The sequence below is a fragment of the Triturus cristatus genome, chromosome 5_2 (genome assembly GCF_964204655.1).
Source record: "Triturus cristatus chromosome 5_2, aTriCri1.1, whole genome shotgun sequence".
Classification (NCBI taxonomy): domain Eukaryota; kingdom Metazoa; phylum Chordata; class Amphibia; order Caudata; family Salamandridae; genus Triturus; species Triturus cristatus.
In genome coordinates, this window is record NC_140588.1 from 352,860,144 (window position 1) to 352,875,605 (window position 15,462).

General features: G+C 43.5%; 1 protein-coding gene across 1 annotated transcript in view; it reads right to left on the bottom strand.

The window, feature by feature from the left end:
* The window catches only part of SLC22A23 (solute carrier family 22 member 23), a 579,898-nt gene that overhangs the window by 20,566 nt on the left and 543,870 nt on the right, over positions 1-15,462 (bottom strand). The window contains exon 9 of the mRNA XM_085607175.1: positions 11,056-11,179. Within this exon, the coding sequence (XP_085463301.1) occupies positions 11,056-11,179 (124 nt within the window). The remainder of the gene's footprint in view (positions 1-11,055; positions 11,180-15,462) is intronic.

Sequence of the window (15,462 nt, forward strand, 5' to 3'; positions counted from 1 at the left end):
GATCCCCAGGTTCCTTCACCTTTCATTCATATCTCAGGTCTTTGGCCCAAGACTTTCAATGAAAAGGATTAGTGTAGGAAATACTCTCCTGTTGGAGCTCGCCAGTGGGTTGTGGAATTTGGGAACTTTACACCTGCGCCTATCGGCATTTCTTCTCTAGGAGTGCTTGAATACAGATGTAGGTGGCTACCATGGGCGTTTAAACCAGAGCATGGTTTGGGACCAGCGTGTTTGCAGATCACCCATTTATGAACCTGCTCACCTGTAGTCCCCAGTAGCTGGACCTCCATCTCACCGGAAACGGACACTTCCTGTCTATTGACCACTTATGCACAATTAATGATGGAGACTGCAGTGGAACTACATTTCAAGTGTGTCACAGTTGTTCATTGCTGCTCGCCAAGCTCTCCATGTAGATCTTCTATACAATTCTGTGGTGTTCACGGCCATATGGTATCATGTGTGATCAGTGTGGCAGCAGCATGGGCCCAACTAAAGAGACTTGAACCACCACCAACTGTGCAGAAAAAACATGGACGTTTTTCCTACCTTGACCCATCTGACTGCCACAATTAAAAATCTAGCACCTAAGAGAGCTCTGTGCTGAATCTCTGAAAGCCCTGGTGTAATGTTGGGTGACGTCAGATCAGAAGGACCAATCACTGGGCAGGAAAACAAGGATGCAACATATTTGCAGCATACCTCTCACCTCACACTCTTCCAATAAAATAGATATGGCGGCCTCATGAGCTTTCTCTGTGACCAAAATGTTCTCTTCGTTAGACTTTCAACTGCATACCCTAGATTTTGGCCAGCAGCTTGCCTCCAAGCCCCACAACTTAATGCAAACACCCAATTCGCATTGCAGTCTGCACTCAGGACTTGAGATTGAGGGCAATAGATGGGCACATGTTAGAATGATGGGAGCACTGTACCTCATAAAGGAGTTCTGGATGCCATATCCCTCCGCATTTGGTGATCTTTTCATAACCACCCTCGGTAGCCCCACCTCCCCTTTCCAGTGGCCATTAGATCCCGTCTATTGAAAGTTATTTCACTTTGTGTTAGTATACACTGCATTCTTCTGAAAGGTGGTCATGGCCAAAATATTAAAAATAAATCCTGGTGGTTTTTCCAAGCTATCCCTTAATGTGCACACTGATTCACTGATATTGTTTGCACTGGGCGCGTGCTGTTTGTAAGAAAACAAGACCACTGCCCCAGAGTAGCCTTTGCACAATAAAGAGGCAACAAAATACCAAATGTCTATACATTTAGGTGTAGCTTACACCTTAAAGGTACTGACCATCTATATATATATTAGGTAAGTGGTGTCATAAAGAGGTTGCAGGATGGAGTGACCGCATCATTGGCACACAGCCCAGGCAATAGCTCAGTGAGTTAGGCTTGCAATGCAGGCACACTAGGAGACCTGAATGTTACTGGCTCGTACCTTGATAGCATTGACACAGCCTGTCGCCCTCCTGCATTCATAATCTGGGAGGTTAATAGTAGCAACATCTGTTATATAGAGAAGCTGCTAATCTGCTGAAAGGAGTGCAACAGAAAATAAAAAATATTCCAAATTAAAAATAATGTGGGCTATTGTAACCTAACCCATTCAAACTCCCCTCCATGTACAGCAATGTGTTTGGTGCATTGTTTTATTTTACTTGGAATGGAAGAAGTGTAGGAGCTAGGTGAGAAAAAGTAGCTAACGCCATAGTATTGTTTGGTTTGTATTGTCTGAGACTGTTGTGGCCGGCCAATCAGAGCGCAATCTCCTGTGGGACTGTTTTGCTCCTGTGGAAGAAAGAGACTGAAAGGGAAAAACCCTCCCTGCCAAATGAAACTCACTATTTTTTTTAATCTATTATTAACGGTCAATATAGATAAACATTTGAGCCTCCATTTCTCAAAAAATACTGATCCGATTTACAACAAATCACAAAAGCATGCTTTCTGGGTAAAGATCTAGTTTTCAGCCAAATTTGGTGTAATTCTGTTCTACCATTTTGGCTGAAGTGCCAATATAAAATTCCCCATAGTAGTTGCAGGGGGCAAAAGCTATTTGGGGACCCCCCTTTTCTCAGACCCCACTTAACAGACCACACCAAACATTTCCAGCAAGGAACTGGGGTTGATGAACTTTTTTTTCGGAGTGTTTTATGAAGATTAGACAAACAGTACCAAAGTCATTAGTAAAATAAAAAACACTCTCCCATTGGAAACTTTGACTATAAATGCATAGAGTCAAATGCAAATGGGTAATATATCTATATATATATATATATATATATATATATATATATATATATATATATATATTCAACATATATCTCCAAAGGAAATAATTGGCACGCACTCCCAGTCTCTGGAATCAATATCCTCAATATTCTTTATTCAGCTTACAGCATTACAATCCTTAGAGGGACAAACCAACGCGTTTCGCTATCCGCCGATAGCTTGGACCGTGACCAAGCTATCGGCGGATAGCGAAACGCGTTGGTTTGTCCCTCTAAGGATTGTAATGCTGTGATTCCAGAGACTGGGAGTGCGTGCCAATTATTTCCTTTGGAGATATATGTTGAATTTGTATCGGCGTGGCTCTGCCGAGGTTCCGCACCGGAAAACAGAAGCGCCAAGGGTCGACAACACGGAGCCAAGTTGTGGTTATATATATATATATATATATATATATATATATATATATATATATATATATATAAGAAACTATAGCTTGCACTCTTGCCATCCCTTGCTTATGACCTTTTATATGACAAAATTCATGGCATGCTTTATGACATCATTGTTTACATCACTGATGACATCTGAAATTACATCATTACAGACATTACTGTACAAAGCAAGTGCAGAAGTTATAGCTGCTGTACTTAACCATTACAGCCGACAGTCAATTTCTTTTGCAGTTAAATGTTTCATTAAAACTTACATTTTCACCTATGTTACTGTAACCTTTTGCTTTTTTCAGTAAATTCGGAGTTAAAAAAAATCTAAAGTATTATATTTGTATCATACTTAATTATAACGTCACTTTACCCTTTGTTTTTGTTAGTGAGTCAAAAAACACACACACACACACACACACACACACACACACACACACACACACACCCCATGCTGTGGCTTTCAGTAGTTAACACTTATTAGGTGCAGGCAGGAGTGAAGATGGCATGGTCCACTGGGGAGTGCACTTAATGTAAACAGCATTCCCCCGTGTAATTACGCCAGTAAGGAGGTAATAGGTGAAGCATTAATCCAGACATAGCTCTGTAAATCCCCTAACTTGTCACCAATTACATCAATGAACAGACAGTTTTGACGTTATTAGCCACCCTTGACTTGAAGATTGTGTTTCATAATTACCAACTGCACATAATACCCTGTTTCTTGAGATAATGTTTTACTGAAAGTGTTAAAAACCCTACCCTAAGCAAGGTTATGTGTTTTGTTTGCTTCACAAATGCCCTGTGCTAGGAAAGCTGCAGTGAAATTACAAAAGGTCTTTTTTTAAGACGCATGTTAGGAATATAAATAAGGCCATTCTAGCACAAGCACGTTTTTGCTGTTGAAACCTGAGCACATTATAAAAAGTTGTCACTTGAACACAGTGATGACTCGTTGAATATGGAGGGCTTGTCCGTTTAAACTAGAATCAGTGCTATAAATGGGCCGGTACTGTCCGGTACGGAGTACCAGCACTTTTTAGGTCTCGCCTACGCAGCACGCATGCGCTACATAGGAGGGTACCTTTTGGAATCGATCAGCATTTTGGCAAAAAGCGTGCATGTTTTGCATTGCTTTCTATTGCGACACGTGCATGTTTGGCGTTTCCCTTGCAGGAGCGAGCTTTGGCCCCATCTGTTTGCAATTATCTTGAACACAGATGGTGCCCCTGCTCACTCCCGCAAGGGAAACGCTGTGTGTGTCTGGTCCACCCAGTCTTCTCCGTACACACCCTGATCTTTGTTTTATTTTTAGCGGCGTAAATCTTCAATACGGCTGGCTCAAAGTTTGTTTACCACACATGGCCTTTGAACTTTTGCCACACCGCATGCCGCACCTCTACCCTCTTTTGTTCTTTTGCTCTCTGCCCCTCCCGTGCTGTGATTGCCTCTGTATATTTGTAATCTTTTACTTTGTTTTGTGCTCGCCCCTCTCTTCCAGTTGCATGCGCCATATGCGTCTCTGTAAACGCGACGTCTTCAGTTTTAGCGAATGATCTTTTGTTATCTCAGTCCTTTCTTTCCTGATTTCTCGGTAACGTGGACAGAAATATCAGCAGCTAAGGACTGAGAGAAGGCGAACGCACTGAGGGAGGCGCCAAGCTGTCTGCAGTCTGCAGGCAAAAAGGAACAAAGTGGGGAGTAGAGAGGTACCACTCACACGAGTGGTGGAGGTGGATACTTCCTCCCAGTCATACGCTCATAAACATAGGGATCCACCCGTGGGTACAGTATGTCAAGAAACTCCCGCAGAAAAAATATGTATCCCACAGTCGTGGAGAATACACATCAGTTGTTTAAATACCCCTCACACACCAAAAGGGCCCTTGGTGTCATGCTTCATCATAGGGGTCTTCTCGCCCCTCTACGGGACGGGGCGTGCTACGACCTACGTCTGCGTGGGAGCACTGTTATTACTGAGACGACTATGTGTGATGCGAGGGTGTGAGAGGAAGGGTCAGGAGTGGATGGAAACGTGAATTTAAAAATACCTGGCACTTTGGTCAAAAGAAATGCATTATACCATTTGAGCTGGTATTAGTAAAAAGGTGAGGGGGAGGAGGGAGTGTGCCTCAATGAGCTGTGCCTCCTAGTGGTGCCGACATGTTTCGAAGCTTCCCCATGCTTCTTCTTCAGGACCTTAAGGATCCCTTCCTAAAACTCACTGTGATGTGTAAAGATAAAGAATAATGAATGAATAAATGAAAAAGGAAGCAAATAACCTCCTCAAGTTAGTAATGCCTAGATAGGTCTTACATGGTCCATTGACCTAGAGGAACAAACATAAAAGGGGAGATAAAAAGACATATTTCACGTAGGTAGATGATCAATCCATCGTGTGTAAATAGTGATCTGAAAAAGAAGTGATATAATAATCTCCTCTTAACGCTATCCATAACGTTATCACGTGGTCTGTGGTGAAGGTACTGTGTGACAAATGGACATCAACATTAGACAGAACATACATGTAACATAAAACACACGCTCTATTCAGAAAGGAACGGAGTTCCTATGATCCTAAAATACCCAAAAACAAAGGTTATCCATGCCAGTAGGAACATGTAAAAAAAACAACATACTTGCTGTAAAGAGAGAAAATAACCTCATGAGCTCGTGGACCGAGTGGTGGAAGTGCCAAATCGGCTATCTATATGGTAGGAAAAACAGGAGAAAGAATATTGCCAATCGGTCACGAGAGTGACGTTGAAATGGTCCGAGGTAGGCAATCCCTACAGGTGCCGGCTGTGCCGTACTTACAACTTCCTGGAACAATGTCCTGCCAAATGAACCACCCCGGTCGGCTCCGTCGATGAAACTGTGCGGGAGGGAGCGGGTTTAAATACCTACTTCAATCACGGTAAGCGCGCGATTGAGACCCGGAACCGGAAGTAGGCCGGTCGGGTCACAGTGTTAGAGCAACGGGACACAGAGCGTATAGCTAAAGACACAAGTACTAAGGCGTCTGATACAAATGCCTGCGCGCAATCGTCAGCAGGACAAATACCCAGAAAAGTGGTATCTAAAAAGACGGATTCCGCTACGGCGAAACAAATGCCGAAGGAAATTCGAAATGCATATACGCATGTTCAAATCAACTGGATATACGCATAATCCGAAGCTGCAAGGAAAATAATGCATGCTCAAGGGTGTTATTAGGAGAAATGACCCCCCCAATGTTGTCGGTGGCCATGAACATCAGCCTTAGTTAATAGGGAACCAGGTAATGGGCACAGTGACATCTAGAGTTGAGTAATGGTACAAACAACATGGGAGCGGATCATGACACAGGCACAACTCTCCAGGACAGGGGAGAGAAAGGAGAAGGCTGCATAGATCAGGAATCCATTGCTGATACATGCAGAGTTGGTAGTCTGAAAGTCACAAATGGAATTGATTCCATGGTATTTCGTCATTTAGTCCACAGATGTGGGTCCCAAGACGGAAAACCCAACGCTGTTCTTTTTCAAGGAGGCCATGTTCTCCGCCCAATTGCTCAATCACTGTCCACTGCAAATCATCAATGCCATGTCCACTGGATATGTAGTGGCTGGACATCTTATTAGTACTTCTCCCACATCTGACATTGCTGCGATGTTCACCTACACGTATCTTGATTGGTCTGGTGGTCATCCCCACATATTCAAGACCACATGGGCAGGTGATTAGATAACCACATTTTTGCTATTACAATTAGTAAAGCTTCTCTGGTCCCACTCATCACCATTCCGGAATTTAATGTGTTTGCTTTTTTTCGTGAGGTAACATGTGCTACAGTTACCACATGGGTGATGTCCCTGTAATGGTGGTAGTAAACCTTCAATTCTAGGCCGGGGTGTGCTCTTGGGTCTGGTATGGACAAGCATGTCTCTGAGGTTCCTACCTCTTTTGTGTGCAAACATCGGTTTAGTGATATTCAAACCGCAACTATTGAGAAGTCGCCAGTGTCTATTCACTATCTTTGTGATTTTGTTGGAATGTGTGTTATAAGTGGTAACACAGATAGGTCTCTCTTCAGCCTGAGTGACCACTTTGTCTTCCAAAAGGGCTTCTCTGTTGTTATTCCTTGCTCTCTTGAGGGCTTTATCAATGATTTTTTCGGGGTAATTCCGCTTAATCAGTTTTTGGCGTAGTTCAGATGCTTGTTGCTTGAACTCATTTGTTTCAGTACAATTTCTCCGTAAACGGAGGAATTGTCCATACGGTAGGTTCTCCCTCAAGTGACGGGGGTGGAAGCTATCGAACAGGAGTAAGCAGTTTTTTGCCGTTGCTTTGAAGTGTGTGGTGGTTTTCAGTCTGCCCTGTTCCGGATAGATATTAAGGTCCAAGAAAACCAAATTGTGAACCGAAACTGTATGGGTGAATTTCAGAAATGCATTTTGTTGGTTGAGCCACAGCATAAAGGCCTCAGTTGAGTCTGCGTCACCTTCCCATATGACCAGAACATCGGGTATGTATCTTTTCCAGACTTTGATGTGTGAGAGGAAGGGGTTCGTGGTGTGCAAAATTCTGTTGGTCTCTAGATGGTGTACATAGAGGCCTGCCAGGCTCGGAGCGAAGGTACTCCCCATGCTGGTACCGTGTCATTGTTCATATATGTCTTTTGCATACATGAAAAAGTTTTGGGTGAGTGCCAAAGATACACATTCCATCACTAGATTGCGTGGTGTCTGATATTCCCAAGGTGCGGAAAACAATACCTCCTCTATAATGAGCAGCGTCTCGTCATGCGGGAGGCTAGTATAAAGACTCTCCACATCAAGTCCCATGAGGAGATTCTTGGTAGGGTCAAAATCAGTATCCTGCAGCACTTGCAAGACATTCTTGGTGTCTCGTTAATAGGTGCTGGTGCCTTGGACCAAGGGGCGAAGAAAGGCATCCGCGAACCTGGACAGTGGTTCCAAAATGGAATTGACCCCGGAAACAATGGGTCTACCAGGGGGGGAGGCCAGGTTCTTATGGATCTTAGGTATAGTATAAAATTTAGGGATCCTGAGGCTAGTATTGACCAGAAACTCAGCCTCTTTCTTAGAGATCCAATCATTAGCTAGTGCTTCTTCCACCATAGTGACGATTCTGATCCTGATTGATTCAGTTGGATCTTCCTGTAGGATACCATAGTTTCTACAATCATCTAGGAGTTTCCTACATTCGTTATCATAATTGTCTGTTGTTTGTAACACAATATCTCCCCCCTTGTCTGCGGGTTTGATTGTGATACCCTGATTCATAGATAATTTGCGTGTTGCCTCCTTCTCCTCCCTTGACGTATTCTGAAAGATGTTGTCGTTCACGGTCGAGATATCCTGTATTTCTCCCATCACGGCTTTCTCAAAAGCAAGGATTTCCACAGGAAGTGTGGAGTCAGGGGGTACAAAGGTGGATTTATTGCGAAGTCCTGTGTCCTTTCTATTCACCTCTGCGGTGGGTTGGTTACTGAAGAACACTATCAATTTCAGTTTGCGAATGAACTCAGTAATTTCAGTGAGAATCTTAAATTTGTTAAACCGATTTGGAGGTACAAAGCCTAGTCCTCTCTCAGCCCCACGCCTGCCTGATCTACCTCCATTCACCTAAGTGTGAAATGCACAATTGAGCAAGATGTTCTTACGTCCGCTCGTTCTTTCTACCATGTCTTAAACATAAACCATAAAAAACAAGCTGCTCCATCTCCCTGGCTCCTTATTATTGTACATTTTGAACAGATGAAAACTCGTGGCTTTGTAAAGTCACAACATATGACCGGGTTCAGGTTACTGATTTATAAACCATAACAATTCAATCTGCCATAAAAGTTTATTTTGAATAAGTTGTTCAAATCTTACAACATTGCAGAACACTCATGTGAATATCCTGTATGAGTTAACACCGAATACAAGTAAATTAATATTGATATATACAATTTACATAACAAGAAAATATTCTTTCACATTTTATACATCTTAAAAGTCAATAACACATAATTACATATTTACATAATTACACTCTATTCAATTAAACATATATACACTCCACATAATACCACTCAGTGCCACAGAATTAAACACAACATAATTACATTCTACTAAATGCAACAAATACATTCCACAAAATACCACTCAGTACCACATAATTACACGCCACATAGTTACACTCTACTCAATGCAACATAAATACATTCAACGTAATACCACTCAATGCCACATAAGTACACGTCATAATTACATTCTATTCAATGCAACAAATACACTCCACATAATACCACTGTGCCACATAAGTACAAAATAATAAAATACATTTTTTATGTTAAAATATTTTTTAAATCTGGTTGTTCAGTTGTATAATAATGTCGTCTTGATTTTTATAAAGCTAACAAAAATGCTCAACACTTTTTATCATAACTTTTAAACATAATGCACATCAGCCACAATGCTATACAACATAGCCAAAACTTCAGGATAAACACATAAGGTCCCAAAAGCGAGACCTATTGGCTATGCCAATGCTTCTTTATTTTGAGAGGAAGAGTACTGGCACTTCTCAAGAGAGACGTAATACTTTTAATTGGAGAGTACCAGCACTTCTCAGAAACAAGCAGGGACTCTGGTACTGAGTACCTGCACTTCTATTATTCAATTCCAAGCACTGACTAGAATCAAACCAACCGCCCCCACCCCCCCAAAAAAAAAGCATTACATTGAATGTAAAGTAGCTCCTAGTGACCCTTAAGTTGAAACCACATTGAGAGATCCGCCTTACAAAGATATATTTTGATTTTGAGGGAGGAGGGCGGTAAGGCAGTTTTATTTTCATGTGTGTAAGTTATTAATCTAATTTTAAACAAAACTTGGGCAGGGATACTGAACGGAGCCTTCAGATAAGGACATACCCATTTTCTTGTAAAAGTACACTCTTTAAACTGGCTGGGAGCTAGCAAGAGCCAAACACCTCAATGCAAACACCATGGAGGAACCAAAGACACTTCGCTTGTCATTTCACAAGGTCTTAAGGGATACACTATGATTTGGAGGCAAGTTTTTGACTTGTCCAATCTCTCTAGGCACGAGACATGCATGCACTGCAAGATCGTCTATCTTTCTATATGAGCAATTGCATGAACAACCATTTATACAGAACTATTAACTGTTTATTGGCAGCCTTAGAATACCAAAATACGGAGGCAAAAACAGCAAGTTTCTACGCTTATGACCGGCCCTTTGAACGCTGCTCCTTGATGCAGGTTCACAACTCACTAAGCTGTACTGCAAGGACTGTAACTTGCAACCCGTAGTAGCCTGCAACCTGCAGTTTGTACGCTGCCCCATGATGCAGGTTCTTAACTCACCGAACTGTACTACAAGGGCTGTAACTAACTGGTGACCTGCAGGAACACAAGGCTATCTGAAACAAAAGCAGCAACCCACTGATCTATCTAGATAAAATACAAATTTTGCAGCAGGCACATCAACCCTCTTTGCTACTTTATGATGAATCAAACCTGTGATGCGACAGCACACAGATCTCTCCAGTAAGTGCATTTGCCATCAGAGGTAACGCATGGCTATTATTCCCTGCAACTTGCTCGGTATGCAAAGACCTCTGCAGCGGGTGCCTTAACTCTGCAATATGGTTTAATATGCAGTCAGTTAAGTAAACCAGAACAGATTTAGTCTTACGTTTGTCCTTGTTGCAATTTTTTTTGGTGCAAAGATTTTTATTTTTTATTTGAAATGTCTAAGTTGATTGTCATGCTGCTCTCCCTTTGGCTCATCTCTTAATGAATACACCCCCTTCCGCTGCCCCCAGCGATTAATTAGAAAAAAAATATGTGCCGGGGCTCTCGTCAGGAGGCAGCTTCCACCAACCCATTTCTCCTGTTAGCGCCGCCTCAAACAGAACTAACTACTAACCATGAAAGTGGGAAGAGGATGTGGCGTACTGGCCAGAGCTGCAGAAATCGGAGCTGGGGAACCAGGTTCGAGTCTTGGCTCAACATCTTGTGATTCTGGGGAAATCACTTGATCTCCCCGTGCCTAACAAAAATGAATGTGTCCTTTACTGGTGCTCATGAAAAGTGCCAGTGTTGTTGACTAAGTGCCGGTGCTGATGATTAAGTGCAAGTGCTAAGCACTGGAAACCATGGGCTTAAATTAAGCACTGGCTGCCACCCCTAAACCCGCAATGTTTAGGATTCCAGAGTATTTTTCTTTTTTTTCTTTACATTTTCAGCACCGAGTAGAAGTTGAGAAGCCAGAAAACCACACAGCTGGCCAGGTGAAACATGTTCCCTCGAACCCCAGGCCCCAAGGTGATTCCAGCCACAGAATCTTACCTGATCACAGTGGGTGTTATTTCTGCACAAAAGAACACGCTCAGACTCCCCACAGCATGTGATGAAAACATCCCCACGATGGAAAATGCTGTAGAGAACTTCTCCTTGACCTCATCACTCATTCCTAAAATAAATCATAGAAACAAAAGAGTACTTCAAATTACTAATAAACGGAAGCAAATTTAAGATTGAAACAATAATTGGGTCATACAGTCTCTAGTCATTGTGTACAGATTATGTAATAGCAACCCTTTCTCCTTCTCAACCAATGGTCTGTCCCTCCCTAGCACGGAGAGGGTGGACCAGCACACAGAGGTGATTCAATTCACTAGGGTCAATTGGCCGCCTCAGCTCAAGCCATTTCAAAGCCCACACCAAAGGAAAAGCGGATGACTCTTTACAGACAGGCGCGTAACACAGGCCCCCGCAGCCCCCGCGGTGCGGGGGGGGCCCCAAGCTGCAGGGGGCCCCCTCAGCACAGTCAGGGGTGGGTAATTCATATCGCCCTAGACATCAAGATTTCTCATGAGGGCAAGAAGTTTTAAAGTCTGTTTTGCTCGAAGAGCAAGTAGACAGTAAATTATGGAAAACGGGACCGTACGATTCAAACCTGTTCCCCAGAGCCAATTAGAAAGTATTAGGGATATTCCACCACATTCTCTAATGTATAGTGGTCTGTGATTGGTCAGATGGCCATCAATGCAGACATGACTGGGATTGGATGAGCGGAACCCTGAGCCCACCCTCTTTTACACCTTTCCTTCCTATTGGGTAACCCAGCTCAGGGGTGGGCTCTGGGCGTTTGTTCCTCGTGAAAGAATGATGGAAAAAGGGGCCTGCTTTTTCGTTTCCCCAGAGCAGAACATTAGAATGATATCGAATTCTCCGTTTCCTACAGAATACCACAGCACTGTCAGGTAAGAGGTTTTTTTCTTGCCCTCGTGTTACTCATATGGCATCCGGGATCCTGCCCTGGCCCTTTCATTTCCTTGGAGCACGAGGCGAACATGGAGCTTCTGCAGCTCCAGAATACCCACAGCACTGACAGGTAAAAGGCTGGCTTGCAGTGGCTTCTTTGCCTCTCGGATCCTGCTTTCACCCGATGTATTTATTCAACCTTCGAATCTCTGCCCTTTGTAGTTTGCTCCACCCTTAGGCCTCTCACACTGAACCCAGATCGCTCCCCTCGCATCCAAGGCCTGCAGTAAAATTCTTTGATTCCTACCCTCCCTTCGCACTTTGCTTTCCTTCTATGCTTAATGTCTCACTCCCCCCCCCCCTCCCACCCCCTTTCTGGGCCTCTCATTCAGCCCCTGCGCCACCCCCTTCGGCCATTTTAAGTCTCAATATTGAAGCCCCTTACTTTGACTGGGAATCTCATGCAGCCTACAAGCCCGTGATTTCCTTTACAAGAGCCCCTAAAGTCTTAACCAGTGCCTAACCATGCTATTTTCTTCCACCTATGGCTTATCGGGTGGTGCTATTTGGCAGTGTCTTCTGTCTGGAGATTTAGGTGCTCAGCTCTTGTCCCTTCACCAGCAACCGGGAATGAGCAGTCAGGAAAAGTGAGAAGATAAGGCAAGTCAGAGTTTGCCTTTGGAGGCAGGTTTACCGTGATTTCTTTACCACAGGCTAAAAGTTTAAGCCTTAATTTCCGTGATACGATGTCACCAAAACCTTTAACTTGAAACTATGAGGGGCTTGATATGCAGTTCTGTGAAGCGCCAAGCATGACTTTAAACCAGCATGGGGAGCTAGTCTGAGGGTGATTCTTCAACAGCCATGACAAAGGGAATCCGTTACTAGCATCAGCCATCTGATGTAACCCTCAGGCCATCACGAGTACCACAGCTCTGCTCTAACTTACATCAGCGATGCCCACAGGCGTTCTAATAATCCACATTTTATCTGATTTACTGCTATAACAAGCAAGTCTCTGAAAGCTCTTTTCGTCCCCACTACCCCCTTCAAACACTATAAGGTTCTGGTTAAACAGGTGTTTCTTAACTGACTGTTTTAGATCGCATTAAAAAAATTAAAAGGTGTTAAACTTTAAGCGCTACAAATCTTGCAAGTTTGAGAAATAGAGGACCAGGAATATAAAACACTTGCCCAGGATCACACAATGTGGTTAAGTGGTGGTGAGTTAAAGTTATTAGCTCAGCACCCTCTCATTTGGCAGCTGATAAGCTTCAGTCTCACATGAGCCTGGTGCACTGCATGCCAAGATAAGGAAGTTATGTGGAATGGTTACCTCAAATGTACCAGGAAGAGTAAGTAACTAAAGGCGCATGTATGGCTGGATAATGTGTTTATGCAGTGCATTTAAATAGGTTTCTTAAAAGTGGACGTATCAAAGCGAAAATGGTATGTGTCCAAAGAAAACCTGCTCAGAGTAGATAGGCTGGTGAGGCCCCTGATTGCGTCACTTGTCCTTTGTGTTGTGTTGGCCTTCTCTTCCCAGTCCCCCGGTTTCTCTGTAACAGCTACTACATCTTGCAATGGAGAAGAGTTTGAAATGGCACCACAGAGTTATGACATTAACTCCCAGGCGGTCAGGAAGGTATTTTTTTTCTTTTTCTGTTGGAAAGTAATCACATGCAGTGCAAATGAATGTACTTCATGGAGAAGGTCCTGTTAAAAGCTGCGAAACTCAAAAAAGAGCTAATGTACCAAATCTCTCCAGAGAGGCAGCAGAGCAAAGTGAAAGTACTGACTGGGGACTAAGCGTTGCAGAAAGTGTTGACCACTTCCATAACTGTTGTTCCAATGGATGGTTACAGTTCCTATGATGTAAGAGGGGAGTAACAGCCAACAGATAAGCTGTAGATAGTCGGGAATGTCTCCAAAGGTAGGGTGAGTGTGCAGAGTGAGGAGAAAGTACTCCTGTGGTGGTACTGAGTGCCCTCACACACCCTCGCGGATGTATAGCATCATCATTGGGCACGGTTGCTCCTCGTGGGGGTGGTGCTGCAGTCCCTCACGGGCCCTTAGTTAGGGGCTCTCTGGTGGAGTTCTTTTAAGGAGTTGCCGCATTTGTGAGTGAGGGTAGGTATGTGCTAGTGAGTGCAGATTTAAAAATGAAACAGGGACCTAAAGTATTTTAATCAGGAGGTCCCTGATCCAAGCTAAACAAGCATTAAAAATGCAATAGGTCTCGCCTTTCATTAAGTTAAAGCCATTTGCTTTGCTATACAATACCATCAGCAAAGCAAATGGCTTTAACTTAATCAAAGGCGAGACTTATTGCATTTCAATGCTTGTTGGTATGTGGACGATCGTTATGAATTTTTAGGTGCTTGGAATACAAAAGAGCAGGAACTCGCTAATCACTATCCTTAAGTACAAGTATGTGCACCCCTGCACAGAGAAGTACAGGGACTTTTCCCTTAAAATTAAAAAAACACATGTACTCTGTATCTGTGAGTAGACACTGGTTTAAAGCGCTCTGTAGCGCACATCCACAATTTCCTATGGCCTTGTAGCGCTGTCTGGAATGTCGTTTTCGGTACGGTTCTGGCACTCAACCTCCCAGTATATGGGTGTGCCTACAGTGATGTGAATGATTTAAGTGTTGTTGGACGCAATGACATTGAGCCTTCAGCAGCACGTATTCAGTATGTTGTTGATTGGAAGTAAACCGGTGAGGGTCGACCTAGGTGCAAGGCAGCCAGACGCCTGCACGATGTTCAGGATGTCCACATTAGACATATTTACGTAATGTACATAGAAATAATGTAAATGAAAACTATTTACGTAGGCAGTGGTTGTCCGGAAAACATAATGCAGGACCTAGCCTTCCTGGACCTGTGTTGGACACCCTTTGAAAGCACGGACCCAGTGAATTGCATGTATTTTGACTGAGCAAGTTCAAATCATAACAGGTGACATTACATGCCCTTTGACCCCCAAATGACATTGCAGGGCTGAATCGTAGTGTTACCTTTAACCCCTCAATAACATACTTTGTTTTTGTTCCGAAAGGGTGATGGGTTGAGGGGGGTCGGCAAGGTGTTGAAACTACAGGGAGTTCTGAACCCCTCTACTCTGTCCACGATTCCCGGGAATTGACGTCGCGAGGGCAGTGACAGAGATACCGAAGGACTAGTGAGAGCGAGGGGTGTTTGTGTGTTTCGTGTGGGCCCGTTTGTGGGCGTAAAGTGGAAAAAGAAACAGCAATGTGGCGCTGTGAACGGCAGCAGTTGGTCCCGAGTAAGGATTCACAGAGGGGACTGGATCTCAACATTCCTTCTCATCTCAAGACGCACGGCCACCTTGATGTAACAACGAGTTGGAGAGCTGTGCACAATAAGACGGGCAGCTGCCGGCCGCCATGATTCAATGTGCAAAGGCGAGACTTATTGCATTTCAATGCTTGTTGGTATGTGGACGATCGTTATGAATTTT